A 24359-nucleotide genomic window follows, 5' to 3' on the forward strand; every position below is an offset into this window, starting at 1 on the left:
GCTGAGGCTCCAATACTTTGGCCACCTCATGAGAAGAGAAGAATCCTTGGAAAAGACCTTGATGCTGGGAAAGATGGAGGGCACAAGGAGAAGGGGACGACAGAGGACAAGATGGTTGGACAGTGTTCTCGAAGCTACGAACATGAGTTTGACCAAACTGCGGGAGGCAGTGCAAGACAGGAGTGCCTGGCGTGCTATGGTCCATGGGGTCACGAAGAGTCGGACACGACTAAACGACTAAACAACAACATGTTGAGCACAAGAATTAAGAGCAAAGCAAATAAAGAGTTGCCAAGTTTTTCTTTGGAGGGGGGCTCCTCTGCCTTTTGCAGCCATGTGACAGGCAGAAGTTACTACTATTATTTATCGCTTCTTTATGCTGTGAACAACAACAACAACAATTTATTATTTATACCCCGCCTATCTGGCTGGGCTTCCCCAGCCACTCTGGGCGGCTTCCAACACCAGAGCCTGCAATAAACCCAGATGCCAACTTTGCTGCCACATGCACTCGGACAACACCATTACTGGCCCCAACAACATCAAACATACCATCTCAGGACTATCTAATTGCTCGTCTTCTAACATTGTGTATGCCATCAAATGCCAACAGTGCCCTTCAGCTCTCTATATTGGACAAACAGGCCAAACCCTACGCCAAAGGATAAATGGACATAAATCTGACATCAGGAATCACAAGACAGAGAAACCAGTAGGAGAACACTTCAATCTCCCAGGACATTATATAATAATTATTATTATTATTATTATTATTATTATTATTATTAATACCCCGCTCATCTCTATACAAGATCTCAAAGTAGCTGTCTTATTACAAAAGAATTTCAGAAATAGACTGGAAAGAGAAGTTGCTGAACTGCAACTCATTACCAAACTTGGAACCATGGAGAGACCTGGCCTGAACAAAGACATTGGATTCCTATCTCATTATACAGTACAGTACATGATAAAGCTATCTTTAGCCATCTCACCCCTTGCTTTTTCCTGTAAGACAAATTGCAGCCGTTAACAGTCATCAACGAGTTTCCACACCTATCAGAAAAAACACCCATTCCCACCACCCTCCTGAGAATAATCCCACCCCACCCTCCCACTATATATAAGGGTCTGGTGACTTCTGTTTCAGTGTATCTGAAGAAGTGTGCATGCACACAAAATCTCATACCAATGACAAACATAGTTGGTCTCTAAGGTGCTATTGGAAGGATTTTTTAAATTTTGTTTCGACTATGTCAGACCAACACGGCTACCTACCTGTAAATGGTTTGCCAACTTCCACCCCTGCCTCTGCTCCTGTGCTCTTTGCAGCAGACTGACACAAATAAATGAAGCCGGGGGATGGGGAGGAGGATATTTCCCATAGCTGTCAAGTTCTCCCTTTTCTCGCGAGGAAGCCTATTCAGCATAAGGGAATTTCCCTTAAAAAAAGGGGAGAACTTGACAGCTATGCCTCCATCCTTTTTTTTTCTCTTCGTGTCCGGAAAAATTGTGGGAAGTGAGTGGCAGAGTAGAGGGAGAAATGCAGGGTCTGATAGGACCTTTCGTTGCTCCCCTCGCGCGGCCGCTGTTTCCGGGGGGTTTGTTTTTCCTGAAACACTCGAAAGGGTTAAACTCGGGATCTTCCAGGGAGCAATGCAGAAACGTGAAAAGCGGGTGGGGGTGTCAGTGGGGACCCCCGTCCCCTCCCAAAAGAAACCCCACTTCCTCTTCTTCCCTTGCAGGGATTTTTGCTTTTGAATGGCTGCGGGAGAGGTAAGTCTTTTTTAATATATCTATCTATCTATATATACGGGTTACAGGTAGGTAGCCGTGTTGGTCTGGATCGAAGTAAAATAAAAAAATTCCTTCAGTAGCACCTTAAAGACCAACTAAGTTTTTATTTTGGTATGAGCTTTCGTGTGCATGCACACTTCTTCAGATATGAAGAAGTATCTGAAGAAGTGTGCATGCACACGAAAGCTCATACCAAAATAAAAACTTAGTTGGTCTTTAAGGTGCTACTGAAGGAATTTTTTTATCTATATATATATATATATTCCCTCCCCAAAAAAGGTCTTTGTGCAAAAGAAAGATGGAGATCCAGGAAATGGAGACATCAGAGGAGGGTGAGCGGCAAAAAGCTGCATCCCACCACGACACCCCCCCCAAGAAAAAAATCAGTGAGGGGGGGGGGTGTCCAGGTCTCTGACTGCATGGGGGTCCCCTTCCTTGGAAGGAGGGCAGATAATCTGGGACCTTACAGGAACAATATCCTGAAAGATCGGAGAAGTGTTGCTTCCAGGCAGATTTCAGCAAGCCACACGTTTTATGGGAACGTGGAAATCTGCCTCATATAGAGTCATAGGATCGCAGAGGCGCAGGGGGTGTGCTGAATTTTGGCCTCCCAAAGAGTGCTGTTGAAATTTGAAGGGCCAACGTCCGCCTCTGCCTAGGAAACCAAGCTGTTGCTGCTGTTATCTTTATTTTTTACTACTGTTGCTATTATTATTTTTTAAAAAATATACAGGTGAAACTCAGAAAATTAGAATATCGTTGAAAAGTGCATTTATTTCAGTAATGCAACTTGTTCTTTTTTATTTTTCTTTTAATTTTTAAAAATGCTTTCTTTTGGAAATTCCACAGTAATAAAAGAAATAGTTACAATAATACAAAGATAAACATAACTTATTACATGTCATTAATTACATTCCATTTATAATTGACCCACCTAACGACAAATAATTACAATTACTGCACAACAAATAAAGGCTTGACATATCTTGCTTTGCATGTCATGCATCTATCTCATATATTGGTTTCACCTTTTAAGTTGCGTTACTGAAATAAATGCACTTTTCGACGATATTCTAATTTTCCGAGTTTCACCTGCATAGCGCCCTTCAGCTGCAGATCTCACAACATAAAAATACAATATAACAGCACAAAATAACCAATAAAAACTAGAACTCCCCCCCCCAAACCAATGCCTCCCCTCTCCCCACCCCTCCCTCAAAAACATTTAAAAGGGGTATAAGATGCAGGTTGTCATTATTAGCTTGGATAACACTAATGCTGGAGGTATGAGGGGGACACAAACGTCGTTCTTTGAACTTCCTTAACTCATCTCGAATCCAAGCAATCCTCGCCATATAATATAAATAAATAAGATTGCCGTGTAGGAAGGTGCAGTTGTGTATGTGTCACTTTTCTTTTTTCTTGTAGGAAGAGTTTCCCTATCGTGCAAACCAGGGCACCACCCAGGGCTGTGATCAGGACACAGCTGCCTGTGATCCCCAAGCCCGGCCCATCCTGTCTACAAAACCAGAGGGTCAAGTCAATCGGCTTAGACCAGGGATCACCCCCACTTGGGTGGTCACCTCTGCTTGGTCTGGAGCAGAAAATGGAGCAACCAAACTCTGCAAGTCCAGAACTAGAAGGGAGACCGGAAGCAGGAGGGGACCCACCCGAAGGCATGAAGGGGAATCCGGAGTGGTCAGGAGAAGAAGCGTGGAAGGGGTTGCACCGTCCTGAGGAGTTCTTGAGGGCGTGGGGGAACCCAGTTCCTCTGGAAGACACACAACGGGACAACGTCCGAGCTTTCCTCTCCTCTTTTGAGCAAATCGCCGAAGCCTGCCAATGGCCCAGAGGAGAATGGGTGGGCCGGCTCCGGCCTGCGCTGAGCAGCTCTGCTGAACAGGCTTTGGGTAGACTGGAAGCCGCTGACAGGGAGGATTATGGGAAAGTGAAGGCCGCTGTCTTGCGGGAGGATGCTGTGAGGATGGAGGCGCAGCGCCGGGACTTCAGGCAGTTCTGCTACCAGAAGGCCGGAGACCCGCAGAGGGTTTATAGGCAGCTGCGGGAGCTGTGCCACCGGTGGCTGAAGCCGAAGAGACGCACCAAGGAGCAGATCGTGGACCTGCTGATCCTGGAGCAGTACCTGGCCATCCTTCCTCCTGAGCTGCAAAGCTGGGTCAGGGAAGAGGGGCCAGAGAGCTGCGCCCAAGCCGTGGCCCTGGCAGAGGATTTCCTGACCAGCCGTCGGAAAGCTGAGACGTGGAAGTGGCAGGTCAGAGCACTTAATCCAATTTCCCCAGGGACTTCCAGATTGGTTTGTTGCCATGTGCTTGTGCGTGGGGCTGCTCTTGGAGACGACTAGCAGCCAGATCTCTGGGTAGGGTTGCCACTGGTACTCATAAAGGTAAAGGCAAAGGGACCCCTGACCATTAGGTCCAGGCAGCGGCGTAGCGTGGGTTGTCAGCACCTGGGGCAAGGCAAGTAATTTGCGCCTCCTAACTTGCCTTAATTTGCCCCCTGCGCCGGACCAAGGAAGGGGGCTCGCCACTGCCGCCACGGAGCGCCTCTAGCCAGGCGCCTTCACCTTCCTTTGCTGAGCGAGTCTCCCGGGAGGGGGCGCCACAGCCAGAGGAGAGCGAACGGTTCCTTTGCCGAAGGGGAATCCGGCAGCAGTCGAGACAGACGAAGCCCTCACGCCGCGGAGAGGCACTGGGGGCCGCTGGGACGCTCGAGGGCGCAAGGCGAGGCCGGGTGGCCCGACCTCCTGAGGAGCACCGAGTGTCCCCCCCCTCACTGCCCGGGGGTTGGCGGGGCGCACGTGTGCCTGTTTGTGTGCACCGAGGCGGGGGAAGCGCAGGAGAGGAGAGGAGCAACGACCAGGCAGACAGAGCTTCCACCCCGCCGCCAGCGCGCGCGCGCCTGTGTGTGTGTGTGTGTGAGAGAGAGAGAGAGAGAGAGATCGGGGGTGGGGGTGGCTCTCGCTTCGTTTGCCTCCACCGTCTCCAAAATGCCGAAATGTCCCTCCGAGACAATCCGAGATCAGGACGCGTCGTGTTTTGTGTGAGTGTGAGTGTGGGGGGTGTGTGTGCCAGGCAGAGGCAGAGAGCTGCGAGTGCGAGCGCGCCCACCCCAAACTTGCGCCCGGTGCGAATGGCCCCCCCAGCACCCCCCACGCTACGCCACTGGGTCCAGGCGCAGACGACTCTGGGGTTGCGACACTCATCTCACTTTATTGGCTGAGGGAGCCGGCATATAGCTTCCAGGTCATGTGGCCAGCATGACTACGCCACTTCTGGCAGACCAGAGCAGTGCACGGAAATGCCATTTACCTTCCTGCTGGAGCAGTACCTATTTGTCTACTTGCACTTTGACGTGCTTTCGAACTGCTAGGTTGGCAGCCGCTGGGACCGAGCAATGGGAGCTCACCCCTTCGAACCGCCGACCTTCTGATCAGCAGTCCCTAGGCTCTGTGGTTTAACCCACAGTGCCACCCGCGTCCCCTGGTACTCATAGAACTCCTAAAACAGCTGCATTGGCTGCCAGGTTGTTTCTGGGCTTAATTTGAGGTGTTCATGCCAGTGTTTAAAGCAGTGCTTCCCAAAGTGGGCATTGCATGGGGGCGGGCGCTAAGAGGCAAGGGGGAACTGGTAATGGAAATGACTCCCAGACTTGGAAAAGCTGGCATCACTGGAACAAGTTCATCAGTTTTGTTGCACTCATTAAACTAAAATAGTTTCAATTGGATGCTGAATAAATGTGCAATTAATCTGAATGTTTTCAATTTTATCATGCTGTTACCTTCCATAGTGGGCTGTGCAAACCACTGTTCTGAATAATGCTTTTTATAGGGTAGGGTAGGGTAGGGTAGGGTAGGGTAGGGTAGGGTAGGGTAGGGTGTGCAGGGGTTGCATTTATAGAACCAAAAGGGGCGATGGCCCCCCAAAAGTTTGAGAGCCACTGGAAATATGTGGGCTGCAGGAATCTGCCAAGGGAACCATCATCATTATTAACATTGATTCATTAATTGCCTCACTAAACCACCGTTTCTTGGCAATTCACATGCAATTGAAAACAGTTTTAAATCACAAGAACAGAAAATACATTAAAAGCCATACCAAATGGTACCTTGTGGTAAAAAGCTACAGTGGTACCTCTACTTACGAATAACTCTACTTACGAATGTTTCTACTTACGAACGGAGCTCCGTCCGTCATCTTGGATGCGGTTTAGATAGGATTTTTTCTACTTACGAATTTTTAGATAGGGTTGCTTCGACTTACGATTTTTTTCTTCCAATGCATTCCTATGGGATTCGACTTACAATTTTTTTCTACTTACAAATGTGCTTTCGGAACGCATTAAATTCGTAAGTAGAGGTACCACTGTATTTATCCAGCCTGTTGGAGTAAAAATGTCTCCAGAAAGTGCAGAGAGTGGGCGCCTTTCACATATTGACAGGAACGATATTCCAGAGAAGAGGGGCAGCTACTCTCAAGGCCTTGCTCAGAGTCACTGTGCAAAAGGGCTTCTGAGATCTTGGGGATGTGGAGAAGAGACGCTCCCACAGACTGCAGGAACCTCAGGGTGTATAAGGCATAAGCCCTCTCTCAAGTCACCTGGTCTTGGGGTATTTGGGACCTGCCAAGCAGGTTGATCAGTGCTTTTGGCCGTTTGCCCCCACAAGCATGTCGACTTTCTGCACCGTCTTTTGCACAAGCCATTCCGCTAGGTAGGGGAACTTGGATGCGGCTGAGGGACTTTGGCTTAGGGCAGCTTTGAATTCCTCCCTGTGTTTCAGGTGCCATCGCAGGGGACAGCCACCAGGCCCCTTGAGACAGATGAGGCTTCGCCAGCCAACTCCCAGAGACAAAGTTACATGGACACCACAGCACTGAAATGCGACGGGGACATGGTTTTTCTGGGTAAGGCTTTATTTTTTTAATGTTTACCGGGTAAAACTCCAGCAAGCATAGGGAGGAGGTCTTCCAGAGAACCCTTAAGCAGGTTCAAGATTTTGGTGGATGCTCCAGGGTGAGGGAATGTCTTAACTGCAGATCAGACACCCAGAACACCTCCCTCTGTCCGTTGTTTCTGTCAACTTGGTACTTGAATGGGATGGGCAACCTGTTTTCCTGAGACTCTGAAGAGTCTCCCTTGTGTGGCGGAATGTTCTCCCCCTCTCTTCTCCCCAAATCTGTTCTGGGGTTTCCCCCTGACCTTCCCTAGCAGATCTGGTTGTGCGGGAAGGGGGCAAAGTCACATTGTGCTAGTCCTAAACCTCGAGTTGGCATACGTTTCATTGAATGCCACCCAATATGTGTACCTGCTCCTGCTTGAAGCACCCCAGAACCCAGGAAATAATTCCACAAAGGACATGGCTAACACCCAGTCTTGACTGGTGGCAACTCTCAGGGGGTCTTGCGGCCGAGGACTTTTGCCATCATCTGCTACCTACCTAGCTGCTTTTTAACTGAAGGTCACAGGGATGGAGAGTGGGATCTTCATGCAATGTGTTTGCCCTGTCCCTGAGCCAATCGCCTTCCTCTCTTCTGTCCCTCACAGCCAATGGAACGATGCCCCCAATTCACCCCTGTTCCTTGCTTCCTCCTGAGGGACTGGAAATGGCCGAAGCTGGGCTGACTGAGGTAAGTGGACACCTTGCTTAGCAGCAGGCCCGAGGTGTTCCCTTGAACAGGGCGAATGTAACGCCGAGCTAAGGATCAGAGCGCATCTGAGCACATGCAGAGTGCATTTTCTGCATCACTGAGCAACTTCCCAGGCCTGTTTAATTTGTCTCAACCATTTCTATACAGCTTGATTGCCATTGTCTCTAAACAGTGCACAAGTATTCCATAAATGAAAAAGAGTGGAAAATATAAAATAAGCCTGCTAGGAGGAGGAGGAGGAGGAGGATGATGATGATGATGATAATGTCTTCAGTAAGTTCAACAGGGAGAGGGGCCTGTCTGACCGCAACCTGGAAGGGAGTTCCATAAAATTGGGGCCACAATTGAGTACAGTGGTACCTTGGTTTATGAACACAATTGGTTCCGGAAGTCTGTTCATAAACTGAAGTGTTCATAAATTGAAGCGAACTTTCCCATTGAAAATAATGGAAAGTGGATTAATCCGTTCCAGACGGAGTTGGAAGAGACCACAAGGGCCATCCAGTCCAACCCCCTGCCAAGCAGGAAATACCATCAAAGCATTCTTGACATATGGCTGTCAAGCCTCTGCTTAAAGACCTCCAAAGAAGGAGACTCCACCACACTTCTTGGCAGCAAATTCCACTGTCGAACAGCTCTTACTGTCAGGAAGTTCTTCCTAATGTTTAGGTGGAATCTTCTTTCTTGTAGCTTGAATCCATTGCTCCGTGTCCGCTTCTCTGGAGCAGCAGAAAACAACATTTCACCCTCTTCTATATGACATCCTTTTATATATTTTAACATGGCTATCATATCACCCCTTAACCTTCTCTACTCCAGGCTAAACATACCCAGCTACCTAAGCCGTTCCTCATAAAGCATTGTTTCCAGGCCTTTGACCATTTTGGTTGCCCTCCTCTGGACACGTTCCAACTTGTCAGTATCCTTCTTGAACTGTGGTGCCCAGAACTGGACACAGTACTCCAGGTGAGGTCTGACCAGAGCAGAATACAGTGGTACTATTACTTCCCTTGATCTAGACGCTATACTCCTATTGATGCAGCCCATAATTGCATTGGCTTTTTAAGCAGCTGCATCACACTGTTGACTCATGTCAAGTTTGTGGTCTACTAGGACTCCTAGATCCTTTTCACATGTACTGCTCTCAAGCCAGGTGTCTCCCATCCTGTATTTGTGCCTTTCATTTTTTTTTTTTTGCCCAAGTGTAGTACTTTACATTACTCCTTGTTAAAATTCATCTTGTTTGCTTTGGCCCAGTTGTCTAATATGTTAAGGTCATTCTGAAGTGTGATTCTGTCCTCTGGGGTATTAGCCACCCCTCCCAATTTGGTGTCATCTGCAAACTTGCTCAGGATGCCCTCAAGCCCACTATCCAAGTCATTGATAAAGATGTTGAATAAGACTGGGCCCAAGACAGAACCCTGTGGCACCCCACTAGTCACTACTCTCCAGGATGAAGAGGAGCCATTGATGAGCACCCTTTAGGGTCGGTCAGTCAGCCAGTTACAAATCCACTGAATGGTAGCATTGTCTAGCCCACATTTTACCAACTTCTTTACAAGAATATCATGGGGCACCTTGTCAAAGGCCTTGCTGAAATCAAGATAGGCTACATCCACCCTTCATCTACCAGGCTTGTAATTCTGTCAAAAAATGAGATCAGATTAGTCTGACATGACTTGCTTTTCAGAAACCCATGCTGACTTTTAGTGATCACAATGTTCCTTTCTAGGTGCTCACAGACCGTTTACTTAATGATCTGCTGTAGAATCTTTCCTGGTATTGATGTCAGGCTGACTGGGCGGTAATTGTTTGGGTCCTCTCTTTTCCCCTTTTTGAAAATAGGAACAACATTTGCCCTCCTCCAGTCTGCTGGGACTTCGCCTGTTCTCCAGGAATTCTCAAAGATTATTGCCAGTGGTTCTGAAATCACCTCTGCCAGTTCTTTTAATACTATTGGATGTAGTTCATCTGGCCCTGGAGACTTGAATACATCAAAATTAGCCAAGTATTCTTGTATTACCTCCTTACTTATTCTGGGCTGTGTTTCCCCTGCTGAATCATTTGCTCCATATTCTTCAGGTCGGGCATTGTTTTCTTTTTTGGAGAAGACTGAGACAAAGAAGGCATTGAGGAGTTCTGCCCTTTCTCTGTCCCCTGTTTGCATTTCACCACCTTCTCTTGTAAGTGACCCCACTGTTTCCTTGTTCTTCCTTTTGCTACGGACATATCCATAAAAGCCCTTTTTGTTGCTTTTAACCTCTCTAGCAAGCCTGAGTTCATTCTGTGCTTTAGCTTTTCTGACTTTGTCACTACACGTGCTGGCTATTTGTTTGAATTCCTCTCTGGTGATTTCCCCCTTTTTCCATTTTTGGTACATATCCCTTTTAAATCTTAACTCAGTTAAAAGTTCTTTATATAGCCATCCTGGCTTCTTTAGGCACCTTCCATGTTTCCGTCTCATTGGTATTGCCTGAAGTTGTGCTTTTAATATCTCCCTTATAACAAACTCCCAACCATCATGAACTCCCTTCCCTTTTAGTATTACTGTCCATGGGATTTCACCCAGCGTTTCCCTAAGTTTTCTGAAGTCGGTTTTCTTAAAGTCTAGGATTTGAGTCTTAGTATTCTTGGTTGCTCCTTTCCGCTGTATAATAAACTCCAGAAGTGCATGGTCACTCCCACCTAATGATCCTGCCACTTCTACCCCACTAACCACGTCATCACTATTGGTTAGGACCAGATCTAAAATGGCTGATCCTCTTGTTGCTTCTCCCACTTTCTGGACAATGAAGTTATCTGCAAGGCCAGTGAGGAATCTGTTCGGCCTTATGCTCTTGGCTGAGTTTGACATCCAACAAATATCAGGATAGTTGAAATCCCCCATTACTACTATCTCACTTCCTTTTGAATGCTTGGTCATCTGTTTCAGGAAGGCTTCATCTGTGTCCTCAGCTTGGCTTGGGGATCTATAGTAAACTCCCACAATGAGATCACTGTTATTTTTCTCTCCCTTAATTTTGACCCAGATACTCTCAATATGTCTGTTCATAAACTGAAGCGTTCATAAACTGAAGCAAACTTTCCCATTGAAAGTAATGGAAAGTGAATTAATCCGTTCCAGATGGGTCCGCGGCATTCGCAAACCGAAAATTTGTAAACCGAGGTGTTCATAAACCGAGGCTCCACTGTACTTTATATCCCACCTTTATGCCGTGTGGGGATTTGAACCCAGGCCTCCCAGGCCTTCATCCCACACTCTAACCACTACACTACACTGTCTCTCAGCAGCTGCTTAGGGGTGGGACAGGAGACTGTGATTTTACATGGCTTGGCATTATGAAATTGGGAGTGGGAGAGTGTGGGGAATATTGGGCGTCCATCTTTCAATGGTGTTTTCTGGGACAGCAGAACTTGAGTGGGGGATGTTTGGCCGTTTCAGGGCCCAGCGAGCACCAAGGAGAAGGAGGAGGCATTCCTGACACAGCCAGGCCAGAGGACGATGTTCTGGCAAGTCAAAGAGGAGAATTGCGGCATTGTGGGCTCTCTGGGTAAGGAATAGTGCTTAGGTGGAGGGCTGAGCCACATCTCCCATCAGCCCCAGCAAGTGTGGCCGATGGCCAAGGATGATGGGACTTGTAGTTCAGCAACATCTGAGGGTCAAAAGTTACCCACAGCTGGCCTAGGGCTTCAGCCCTAACTAGGTCTACTCAGAAGTAAGTCCCGGGGGGGGGGGCCTACTCCCAGGTAAGTGCGGTGAGCATTGCAGCAAACCCCACAAACAGTTCAGGTTGCAATTTAAGCATGTTTCCAAGGGGTCAACCCCACTGGGGAGACTGCAGAACTTTCTTTTCATTCTCAACTCTACCAGGGCCCATTGGATACGATTCAAGCATGTTTACTCAGAGGCAAGTCCTGTCTGTTCGGTGTTTTACCCCCCAATAAACATAGTTTGGGAGTGCAGCTTAGGTTTCTTCCATTTGAAATTAATGGGATTTAAAAGCTGATTAATTTTGGCCAGGCCCATAAGTCTATACCCATTGAAAAGCACAAACCAGAATAAATATCCCTACGTCGTAAGTTCCATTCTGCATATCAATTAACTAAGAAATAAATACGAGTTATAGCACAGCAGTATATAACTTTAATTTTCTGTTGTTCTTTTCATATTTATCTCTTCCTTGTGGGTTTTTTTTTAAGAAGGGGGATGAAAATATCAAAAAGGAATGTGTCCATTGACCAGAAAGACTAAATTCCAGGAATATTATTTGGATCCAGATTCTGCAAATAATAATCATTCTCTCTCTCTCTCTCTCTCTCTCTCTCTCTCTCTCTCTCTCTCTCTCTCTCCCCTCCCACCCCCAGAGGGGCTTCTGATTCCCAAACTGGATCTTTCCTTCCAGTCAGAAAAAGGGGAAAATATGTTCTCGCAGGAACCAGAACCAGAACCAGGTAAAGGAAGCTGGTGGAATTTGCTGGGTGCTGCTGGCACCTGACATTCTTCGGCAGCTGCCGGGGGCCACACTGTGCTATGGCAAGGGCCACAGCCGATGCCTGCCCTGACTGATCCCCCTCCCACCACCAGGCTAAAAAATACATTTAAAGATTCAGGACTGACATGAGAAAGGACTTCTTCACACGCTGCATCGTTAAACAGTGGGATCTGCTGCCACAGAAGGTAGTTGTGGCCACAAATTTGGCTGGCCTTAGGACAAGTTAATGGAGGATGACCCTGTTTTGCACCTTTGCTCTCGGATGGTGGGGGGGGAGGGCAAATGTCTCTGAATGTCCATTGCTAAGAATCATAAGTGGGGAGGGTCTTGTTGGCCCCCAGGATAACAGGAAGTTGGACTCTGTGGGCCTTTGGCCTGCTGCAGCAGAGCTCATTTTCCATACTTATAACCCAAAGTTAGAGAGACTCCCTTCAGGAATATGTGGCAGGTGTAGACAGTGATAATCAGAATCTCCTGATAACTGTAATTGTTCAGTGTGGATCACTTAAGTTTCCTGATAATGCAGAAGTTCACACCCCCCCCAAAAAAAATTGTGGAACAGACACCCATGTTTGCTCACTTGGCCGAACCATCAGGGGGTTGTGAAGAGGCAAGATTAATTGGGAGTCCTTAGGCTAGGAGGGGTTTAGGGCTCGGAGGACAGTCATCCTTAGTATTGCCTCTCTCTGCAAAAAAAGAAGAAAAGTTTGGGGCATGTTAAAACCATGTCTGATTTCAAGAGCAGAGACTGTCGCTGTGGTGTCTGGATAAAGGGAGAGCTTTAATGATCAGTCACATGTCGCTCAGCAATGAAGAAGCCATGAAGGATTTGAAGTCCTGTTTTGTGAAAGGGGCGGGTGCTAAGGTAATTCAGATAATGGCAGATCTCCCTTAATTTTTTGTTAAAGGGTAGCAGGGACTATGGATCCAACATCTGGGACATTTGTTTGGTTCTGATCATAGTTGGCAGAAGTTGTAAAGTAGCTTTTTACACACACAAACTCCTAGTACGTTGTGGTACCGTTTTCATTCATAGGCTTCAGTGATATTTTTGAATTGGAAAAAAAGATCTGCTGCTCTAAATCCACAGGAGTTCTGATTTAGTCTCATTGACTTGATTCCATGAAGAAAACGCCTAAAATTCTGCATGTTAATTTTAACTTAATCCATGTTTATCCTGCTGGCAAAAGAACTTCAGATTGAAACAGCCCCTTCCAGCCTTGCCCACCTGGTGCCCTCTGTCCATTTAAGACTACAACTCCCATCATCCCTGGCCAGTGCATCTCCAGGTATGGCTAGCAATGCCCTTGCCTGAAGACCCTGCAGAGCCACTGCCAATAAGTGGAGGCAATAGTGACCTCGATGGACTAATGGTATGGCCTGGCAGAAGGCCACTTTCATATGGGATGAGACCTTTTGCATGCAATGCATGTGCTTTGCCACTGGAGACAGAGGCTTTTGTGTGGTGGCACCCAAGTTATGGATCTCCTTCCCAAGATATGATTGCTTGGTACTATCTTGACCATTATTATTAATTAACATTACTACAAACTCTGCAAACTCTTTCCTATATTCCCAATAAAGTGTGGCCCCCTCCAATGGCTGAAAACCTGGGGGGCTTTAACAGAATACTGGAGACTCTAGAAGGGGAGAGGGTTCTTCTGCTCGGATCCTGCTTATGGGTTTCCACTGGGCATCTAGTTTCAATATTTTTTCAAAAAAATGTTTTTGGTTTCACCACCACTTGCAGGTAAAAGGAGAGAGATCAAGATGGAGAATTCCCACCAAGGGGAAGCTGTGCCAGAGGGAATGTCCCAGGGGAACGTTCCTTTTTTAGCTGAGATTGCAGAGCAAAAGGGTGAGTCCAAAGGAGACCATGAAACAAATGAATTCAGCAATCTCCCAGAAGTTCCCTTTAGTGAAAACACAACACAGTTTGGAGTGGAAAAGCCCTTCTCCAATCATGGGAGGAACAACCAGGACAGTTTGGGTCTCGGTACGCTAAATGCAGAAGAAGGTCCTTATGAATGCCCCGTGCGTGGGGAGAGCTTCCAGCGAGGATCTGCCCTGGCTGAACACCAGAGGAGGCACTTGCAAGAGGAAGCATATGAATGGTCTGAGGGCGAGAAGCCCTTTCCCCAGCGAGAGATCTGGGTGAGCCATCAGAGCGGCCTCATGGAAGAGAAACCATACGAGTGTCCCGAGTGCGGGAAGAGGTTCAGTTACAGAGCAACGCTGATGCGGCATCGAAGGATCCACACCGAAGAGAAACCGCACAAGTGCTCCCACTGTGGGAAAAGCTTCAGCCAGAGGACCAACTTGGTGAGTCACCTGCGAATCCACACCGGAGAGAGGCCATATCAATGCTCCCAGTGCGGGAAAGGCTTCCGGTGGCAACTCCATTTGAAGAGGCACCAGAAGATCCACACGGGAGAGAAGCCTCACGAATGCCCGGACTGCGGGAAAAGCTTTTCCCGGAGAGATACGTTACTCAATCACCGGAGGACCCACACAGGGGAGAAGCCGTACGAGTGCCCAGATTGTGGGAGAAACTTCAACCACCCATGCAACTTAATTGAACATCAGAAGATGCACACAGGGGAGAAACCGCACGAATGTCCCGAGTGTGGAAAAAACTTCTCCCGGCGGGATACACTGATCAAGCATCAGAGAACTGACACGGGAGAGAAGCCTTATGAATGCCCCGAGTGTGGGAAAAGTTTCCATCATCCTTGTCGGTTGACGGACCATCAGAAGATCCACACAGGAGAGAAGCCTCACAAATGCCCTGAGTGCGGGAAGAACTTTTCTCGGCGAGATACGCTGATCAAACACCAAAGGACCCACGTGGAGGAGAAGCCTTATGAATGCCCCGAGTGTGGGAAAAGCTTCATTCAGAAGAAGGCATTCATCAGACATCAGATAATTCATTTAGGGAATACGTCCAGCTAATATTTTTGAAAAGTGCCACATTTAAAATAAGAAGATACCATTTTCTGTTCAACTCTTATGATGCCATCTTGGTTTTGTGGTTGTAACATTGTCTGTATCATTCAGCTGCATGTTCCTCTCTGGGGCTCTAAATGAGGTCTTGTTCTGAGTGTGACTGTGAATATATAAACTTGTTGGACTCCTTATTAATTGCTTTTGACCTAACATAGGAATTAGCATTATCCAGAGGACACCCCATTTGATGCCCCCGATAGACAGAATCCAGCCTGTAAATAAGGAACATTAATGCATCCACTTGAAACACATTGAACTGGGCAGAAGCTCCACACAATGCAATAAGATTTATTTCTGACAACGTGTGGAGATGGCGAGGCTGTATTTGCAGAGGGCATTTGAAGCTGACGCCCTGTTCAGATTCTTTTTCATTTTCTTCCCATCTAAGGTCTCCAGAGCAAGGAGCTATTCTGACTGATGTGGGTGGAGGGAGTTCATTTTCTAGTCCTCTATTAATCCAATGATGCATGCATTTTAAAAGCTGCATGAGGTATTGTGGGGAGAGAAAGGTTTTGTGGAATTGCAGAGTAGTGAGGGATCCCGAGGGTCTTCTAGTCCGATCCCCTGCAGTACAAAAAACCTTTGCCGCACGTGGGGCTCAAACCCACAACCCTGGGATTAAGAGTCTCGTGCTCTGCCAAATCAGACATCTCAAAAGGAAAACAAGATTGAAGGTGAGGAAAAGATTATTTATTGCAACTGTTAAAAGTGTGTCTCTTTAATAAGAAGTAAGCTGCAGAGGGAATTCTGGGGAAAGAAAGAAAAATACAGTACAAAGCAACAGCGACCCATTTTTGTTTTGTTGTTTCTGCTGATTTTGACTGGAATGAATCCTCTCAAAGGTCCCCTTGAAAAACTGCCCAATGTGCTCTTGGCGGGTAAATGTTTTTTATATCAGTCACTCTGGTCTGGAGAGAAACTCCTGCTGGGCCTGAGAGGCAGATTTAGTCTCCTCATGAGATGCTGGGGTGGGTTTTAATATCATTCAGATCAAAGTAAGGGAGGAGGGTCTCTCCAGAGAACGAGGCTCCTGAGAACGTGTAGAGTTCAGCTCCTGAGTCAGCATCAGAAAAAGACACACGTCCCTCTTCATAGTCCAGAGTCACCCGGATCCTCCTAGGAGCCTCATTCAGGGACAGATCAGAGTCAGGGAAGGTCAAGGCCCAGTACTTGCCTGCAGACTTCTCCACAGCCCAGATCCCCTCCTCTGGCCTTATGCAGAAGCGGCCCTTTCTCCTCACCTCACAGACTTCCTGGCAACCCCCACATCCCAGCATTCCCCACTTCCCACATTGACTTCCCATAAATGTCTTCCTGCTGTGAATCCCTCACGTCCCAACACACAAGGCCAGTACCGGTAGTGGAATCTCTCAGGATTGTTGGGCAGGACTTGCTTTTTGTCTCCCTTTCTCACGCTTCTCCGATCCTTGGACAGGATGAGCCAGGGATAGGCTGTGTCTGGATCCAGAGTGACATCAATAGGAGTATAGCACTTAGATCTAGGGAAGTAATAGTACCACTGTATTCTGCTCTGGTCAGACCTCACCTGGAGTACTGTGTCCAGTTCTGGGCACCACAGTTCAAGAAGGATACTGACAAGCTGGAACGTGTCCAGAGGAGGGCAACCAAAATGGTCAAAGGTCTGGAAACGATGCCTTATGAGGAACGGCTTAGGGAGCTGGGTATGTTTAGCCTGGAGAAGAGAAGGTTAAGGGGTGATATGATAGCCATGTTCAAATATATAAAAGGATGTCATATAGAGGAGTGAAAGGTTGTTTTCTGCTGCTCCAGAGAAGCGGACACGGAGCAATGGATTCAAACTACAAGAAAGAAGATTCCACCTAAACATTAGGAAGAACTTCCTGACAGTAAGAGCTGTTCGACAGTTTCAAAAACCTCATCAGGAGGGTTTTAAACTGGCTTATGTGGGGGAGGGAGACAGTGGTCCTGAAGGTAGTCTACATTTTTTGATAGAATTACAAGCCTGGTAGATGAAGGGAATGCTGTGGATATAGCCTATCTTGATTTCAGCAAGGCCTTTGACAAGGTGCCCCATGATATTCTTGTAAAGAAGCTGGTAAAATGCGGGCTCAACAATGCTACCATTCCGTGGATTTGTAACTGGCTGACTGACCGAACCCAAAGGGTGCTCATCAATGGCTCCTCTTCATCCTGGAGAGTAGTGATTAGTGGGGTGCCACAGGGTTCTGTCTTGGGCCCAGTCTTATTCAACATCTTTATCAATGACTTGGATGGTGGGCTTGAGGGCATCCTGAGCAAGTTTGCAGATGACACCAAATTGGGAGGGGTGGCTAATACCTCAGAGGACAGGATCACACTTCAAAATGACCTTAACAGATTAGACAACTGGGCCAAAGCAAACAAGATGAATTTTAACAAGGAGAAATGTAAAGTACTACACTTGGGCAAAAAAAATGAAAGGCACAAATACAGGATGGGAGACACCTGGCTTGAGAGCAGTACATGTGAAAAGGATCTAGGAGTCTTGGTAGACCACAAACTTGACATGAGTCAGCAGTGTGATGCAGCAGCTAAAAAAGCCAATGCAATTCTGGGCTGCATCAAGAGGAGTATAGCAAGGGAAGTAATAGTACCACAGTATTCTGCTCTGGATAGACCTCACCTGGAGTACAGTGTCCAGTTCTGGGCACCACAGTTCAAGAAGGATACTGACAAGTTGGAACGTGTCGAAAAGCAGAGCGCTGACATGTGACCCGTCGATCAGCTGTTCCGCGGCTTTAAAGCGGTCTCCCTGCCTCTCTAGGACAGCGTTTCTCAACCGCTGTTCCGCGGCACACTACTGTGCCGCGAGACGCTGGCTGGTGTGCCGCGACGTGAGGCGACGAGAAGGGCGATTTGCGGCGCCAATAGGCAGCGCTGACCCGCCGGAAAGGAGAGGAGGAGAAGCCTTATGAATGCCCCGAGTGTGGGAAAAGCTTCATTCAGAAGAAGGCATTCATCAGACATCAGATAATTCATTTAGGGAATACGTCCAGCTAATATTTTTGAAAAGTGCCACATTTAAAATAAGAAGATACCATTTTCTGTTCAACTCTTATGATGCCATCTTGGTTTTGTGGTTGTAACATTGTCTGTATCATTCAGCTGCATGTTCCTCTCTGGGGCTCTAAATGAGGTCTTGTTCTGAGTGTGACTGTGAATATATAAACTTGTTGGACTCCTTATTAATTGCTTTTGACCTAACATAGGAATTAGCATTATCCAGAGGACACCCCATTTGATGCCCCCGATAGACAGAATCCAGCCTGTAAATAAGGAACATTAATGCATCCACTTGAAACACATTGAACTGGGCAGAAGCTCCACACAATGCAATAAGATTTATTTCTGACAACGTGTGGAGATGGCGAGGCTGTATTTGCAGAGGGCATTTGAAGCTGACGCCCTGTTCAGATTCTTTTTCATTTTCTTCCCATCTAAGGTCTCCAGAGCAAGGAGCTATTCTGACTGATGTGGGTGGAGGGAGTTCATTTTCTAGTCCTCTATTAATCCAATGATGCATGCATTTTAAAAGCTGCATGAGGTATTGTGGGGAGAGAAAGGTTTTGTGGAATTGCAGAGTAGTGAGGGATCCCGAGGGTCTTCTAGTCCGATCCCCTGCAGTACAAAAAACCTTTGCCGCACGTGGGGCTCAAACCCACAACCCTGGGATTAAGAGTCTCGTGCTCTGCCAAATCAGACATCTCAAAAGGAAAACAAGATTGAAGGTGAGGAAAAGATTATTTATTGCAACTGTTAAAAGTGTGTCTCTTTAATAAGAAGTAAGCTGCAGAGGGAATTCTGGGGAAAGAAAGAAAAATACAGTACAAAGCAACAGCGACCCATTTTTGTTTTGTTGTTTCTGCTGATTTTGACTGGAATGAATCCTCTCAAAGGTCCCCTTGAAAAACTGCCCAATGTGCTCTTGGCGGGTAAATGTTTTTTATATCAGTCACTCTGGTCTGGAGAGAAACTCCTGCTGGGCCTGAGAGGCAGATTTAGTCTCCTCATGAGATGCTGGGGTGGGTTTTAATATCATTCAGATCAAAGTAAGGGAGGAGGGTCTCTCCAGAGAACGAGGCTCCTGAGAACGTGTAGAGTTCAGCTCCTGAGTCAGCATCAGAAAAAGACACACGTCCCTCTTCATAGTCCAGAGTCACCCGGATCCTCCTAGGAGCCTCATTCAGGGACAGATCAGAGTCAGGGAAGGTCAAGGCCCAGTACTTGCCTGCAGACTTCTCCACAGCCCAGATCCCCTCCTCTGGCCTTATGCAGAAGCGGCCCTTTCTCCTCACCTCACAGACTTCCTGGCAACCCCCACATCCCAGCATTCCCCACTTCCCACATTGACTTCCCATAAATGTCTTCCTGCTGTGAATCCCTCACGTCCCAACACACAAGGCCAGTACCGGTAGTGGAATCTCTCAGGATTGTTGGGCAGGACTTGCTTTTTGTCTCCCTTTCTCACGCTTCTCCGATCCTTGGACAGGATGAGCCAGGGATAGGCTGTGTCTGGATCCAGAGTGACATCAATAGGAGTATAGCACTTAGATCTAGGGAAGTAATAGTACCACTGTATTCTGCTCTGGTCAGACCTCACCTGGAGTACTGTGTCCAGTTCTGGGCACCACAGTTCAAGAAGGATACTGACAAGCTGGAACGTGTCCAGAGGAGGGCAACCAAAATGGTCAAAGGTCTGGAAACGATGCCTTATGAGGAACGGCTTAGGGAGCTGGGTATGTTTAGCCTGGAGAAGAGAAGGTTAAGGGGTGATATGATAGCCATGTTCAAATATATAAAAGGATGTCATATAGAGGAGTGAAAGGTTGTTTTCTGCTGCTCCAGAGAAGCGGACACGGAGCAATGGATTCAAACTACAAGAAAGAAGATTCCACCTAAACATTAGGAAGAACTTCCTGACAGTAAGAGCTGTTCGACAGTTTCAAAAACCTCATCAGGAGGGTTTTAAACTGGCTTATGTGGGGGAGGGAGACAGTGGTCCTGAAGGTAGTCTACAAAGTGCTGAAGATGATCACCCAAATGTCAAGGACCAAATGGAGCAAACAGCACACAGACGTAGTGGTGGGAGGAAAAAATCCTTAAATAAGAGACATGGGGGAATGATCAATAGTCTTCAATGTCTGTACACTAATGCACAGAGCATGGGAAATAAACAAGATGAACTTGAGCTCTTGGTACAGCAAACTAAATACGACATAATAGGCATCACTAAAACCTGGTGGGATGAGTCTCATGATTGGAATGTAGAAATAGAGGGATACAATCTATTTCAGAGAAATAGACCAAACAGGAAAGGAGGAGGAGTGGCATTATACGTCAGGGATGTGTATACCTGTGAAGAGATCCAGGATTTAAAACTTCAAAGCCATATTGAGAGTATCTGGGTCAAAATGAAGGGAGAGAGAAATAACAGTGATCTCATTGTGGGAGTTTACTATAGATCCCCAAACCAAGCTGAGGACACAGATGTAGCCTTCCTGGAACAGATGACCAAGCATTCAAAAGGAAGTGAGATAGTAGTAATGGGGGATTTCAAGTCCCAGCAGACTGGAGGAGGGCAAATGTTGTCCCTATTTTCAAAAAGGGGGAAAGAGAGGACCCAAACAATTACCGCCCAGTCAGCCTGACATCAATACCAGGAAAGATTCTAGAGCAGATCATTAAGCAAAGGTCTGTGAGCACCTAGAAAGGAACACTGTGATCACTAAAAGTCAGCATGGGTTTCTGAAGAATAGGTCATGTCAGACTAATCTGATCTCATTTTTTGATAGAATTACAAGCCTGGTAGATGAAGGGAATGCTGTGGATATAGCCTATCTTGATTTCAGCAAGGCCTTTGACAAGGTGCCCCATGATATTCTTGTAAAGAAGCTGGTAAAATGCGGGCTCAACAATGCTACCATTCCGTGGATTTGTAACTGGCTGACTGACCGAACCCAAAGGGTGCTCATCAATGGCTCCTCTTCATCCTGGAGAGTAGTGATTAGTGGGGTGCCACAGGGTTCTGTCTTGGGCCCAGTCTTATTCAACATCTTTATCAATGACTTGGATGGTGGGCTTGAGGGCATCCTGAGCAAGTTTGCAGATGACACCAAATTGGGAGGGGTGGCTAATACCTCAGAGGACAGGATCACACTTCAAAATGACCTTAACAGATTAGACAACTGGGCCAAAGCAAACAAGATGAATTTTAACAAGGAGAAATGTAAAGTACTACACTTGGGCAAAAAAAATGAAAGGCACAAATACAGGATGGGAGACACCTGGCTTGAGAGCAGTACATGTGAAAAGGATCTAGGAGTCTTGGTAGACCACAAACTTGACATGAGTCAGCAGTGTGATGCAGCAGCTAAAAAAGCCAATGCAATTCTGGGCTGCATCAAGAGGAGTATAGCAAGGGAAGTAATAGTACCACAGTATTCTGCTCTGGATAGACCTCACCTGGAGTACAGTGTCCAGTTCTGGGCACCACAGTTCAAGAAGGATACTGACAAGTTGGAACGTGTCGAAAAGCAGAGCGCTGACATGTGACCCGTCGATCAGCTGTTCCGCGGCTTTAAAGCGGTCTCCCTGCCTCTCTAGGACAGCGTTTCTCAACCGCTGTTCCGCGGCACACTACTGTGCCGCGAGACGCTGGCTGGTGTGCCGCGACGTGAGGCGACGAGAAGGGCGATTTGCGGCGCCAATAGGCAGCGCTGACCCGCCGGAAAGGAAGCCGGCCGGGTCAGTCTGGAGGGCGCGGGGGCGCGAAGGGTGTTTCTCCATCATCTCCTCGCGCTCGCTCCCTGAGCGAGGCAGCACTTCATGGCCGCGCGCCTGGGCTGAGGGGCCGGGCTTGGAAGCGGGAACATCGAGGGACGGGGCGGATCTCTCCGCCGCTGGACACAAAGCGCCACCGACGCCGCTGCTTTCCGCAATCCCGGGAGGAGGAGGAGGAGGCGGTGGCGGCGGAGGCTGCCCCTCGGGTCTCTCTCTCCGGTCCTTCCTCTCTCCCTCCTTGCGTATGAGTCAGGTATTTCCCAGCCCGCCATCGGCGGCCGAGGCCGCCTCCTCGCGCTCTCCCCGCGCGCTCCATGGAGAAGGCAGCGGCACCAGCGGCGCAGGGCGGCAGGGACTCCGGAGCAGCAGCAGCCCCGTCCAGCGGCGGCAGTAACAGCAGCCACCGCCGCCGCAGCAGCCGCCCTACCTCGGCGGGCTCCTCGCCGTCGTCCTCCGCCAGCCGGGGAGGGCTCTCTGGCCGCCAAGGAGCAGCGGCGGCGGCTACACCAGCGGGGAGGCCGGAGGGAGGCGGCGGTGGCGGCAGCAGCAGCAGCCCCAGCTCAGCCGCTGCCAGCCCAGGAGGGAGCGGGGGGCTGGCGGCAGGCAGGACGACGGAGGCGGTGCTCGAGGGCTCTCTCAGCAAGTACACCAAACTCATCCAGGGCTGGCAAAGCAGGTAAATGTTGTGGGAATGACCTCTCTCAGTCTCATTTTTTGGGGTGTGTGTGTGTGTGCCAGTGGGTCGACCTACTTCCTTTCCCCCCTGTCTCCCCACCCTCCCTATTCCTCAGTCCCCCACCCATTCCCAACCCCCAGGATTTGCCCCGTCTTTTAATGGTGGTGTGCCGCGTGATTTTTTTCATGGAACAAGTGTGCCTTGGCCCAAAAAAGGTTGAGAAACACTGCTCTAGGAAGTGGAGCCTCCCTCCCAGACACATAAATTCTCCTCCTTCCAAACAAGCTCAGAATATATTGTTTCGTTCCTGACAATGTCCCAGGTTCGATTCCCGGAAACGACAGGGAAGGAGACTCCCCCTCCCAAAAAGTTCTCCGGGGCAGGGAGGTGGCACAGCCTACAATTCCCCCTTCCTCTCTTTTAATCCTCTGCTGTTGTTACAGGAATTTTAAAATGATTGGTGAGGGGGGCTGCCCCTCCAGCACGCAGTGTGCCCCCCCTTCATTCACTCAAAGCCCCACATAACGTTGTTCTGTTCAGGAAGGAAGTGGCTACCAAGGGGGGAGCTTGGGACATGAGCGAGGGCAGCCATGACCCCTAAAGCGTGAGCCCAGGTTTTCAGCAGCCCCTCTGCCTGAGGGAGCATCTCTGGCATCCTGACACCTGAGTGCCAGACAGGTAGCAATAGCAAAACTAGATCAGTACAAAAGGGGTGATTAACGACATGATCTAAATATCTCTTTTGTACACTTAATTGATGTGTGGTGGAGGTCAAGGGAAGTTGGGGGCAAGCCCTGATGCTCAGCACCCAGACCCTCCCGACGGGGATGTATGTAGGAGTGTAATTTTAGGGGTGTTGTGGGTCTCTTTGAAAAAAGTCTTTTGTTGGTCTTTTGTTTCAGTGTATCTGCAGAAGTGTGCATGCACACAAAAGCTTATACCAAGAACAAACTTAGTGGGTCTCTAAGGTGCTACTGAATATTTATTTTTATTTTTTTAATATATATTTCGACAGCGTCAGACCAACACCTACCTGAATTTGTAAAACTGATTAAAGTGGGAGCCATCCTTTGTTCTGGGCTTCTTCCAGCTTCTCCCATGTGGTAGGTGGAAGTCCTGTTGCAAGAGTCTTTTGAATAAAGACCAGGCCTAGTGGCTGCTGTTTTGCTCCGCTATTCCTGGCTGGTGTCTTTGTTTGGTCATCAAAATGAGCTCAAGGATTTTCCTATAACACGGGGGAGGGGATCTGGTCATTTTTACACCCATTTCAAGACGTGGGGGAGGCAGGGCCATGGCGTGGTGTCTGCAGTAAAACAGCCCTGCAAAGTAGACTGGATTTGTGGGGCTTGGAACAGTAACTTACAACAACCCTAAAGGGTAGTCCAGTGTCGTCATTACGGGTGCCTTTTTAAAATAGGGGCTGGTGTTTGAACTTGGGCTGGATGCAGGAAGGACCTTTGTTAAGGTTGAACCAAGGCTGCTGCGGGGATAAAATAAACTTTATGCAAGGCAGTAACCTCAACTCAAGGTTTCTGCTGATGGAGCACCTAGTGAGTGCTAGCATGGCAGGGCTTCTGGGGCAGCCTGTGTCTTGCAAGGAGGGTCCCAGCTCCAACACCAGACACCTCCAGTTGAACGCATGAGGTGGCAGAGGAGGGGAAGCCTCTTTGGATCGACCCAAACCATGGGATTCAAGTTACAATAAAGGCAACTCCAACTAATGTCAGGAAGAACTTTCTGGCATTTAAGAGCAATTAAACAGTGGAACGGTCTCCCTCAGGAGGGGGTGGACTCTCCTTCCTTGGAGGCTTTTAAGCAGAGTTTGGAGGGCCATCTGTCTTAGATGTTTGAGTTGAGATTCCTGCATTGCAGGGGGTTAGACTAGATGACCCTTGGGTTTAGCTTCCAATTCTACAATTCTAT

At 48.0% G+C, this 24359-nt stretch overlaps 1 protein-coding gene across 1 annotated transcript; it reads left to right on the forward strand.

Annotated features, from left to right (window-relative positions):
• Positions 1 to 375: 375 nt before the first annotated feature.
• LOC118081141 (zinc finger protein 157) lies at positions 376 to 16760 on the forward strand. Its single transcript, XM_035107369.2, has 7 exons — positions 376 to 1773; positions 3223 to 4066; positions 6593 to 6716; positions 7357 to 7439; positions 10903 to 11011; positions 11826 to 11912; positions 13704 to 16760. Exons 1-7 carry the CDS (start codon positions 1541 to 1543, stop codon positions 14903 to 14905), a joined length of 2682 nt encoding a protein of 893 aa, XP_034963260.2. The 5' UTR covers positions 376 to 1540; the 3' UTR covers positions 14906 to 16760.
• Positions 16761 to 24359: the final 7599 nt, after the last annotated feature.

The sequence above is a fragment of the Zootoca vivipara genome, chromosome 2, assembly GCF_963506605.1.
Source record: "Zootoca vivipara chromosome 2, rZooViv1.1, whole genome shotgun sequence".
NCBI classification, from domain to species: domain Eukaryota; kingdom Metazoa; phylum Chordata; class Lepidosauria; order Squamata; family Lacertidae; genus Zootoca; species Zootoca vivipara.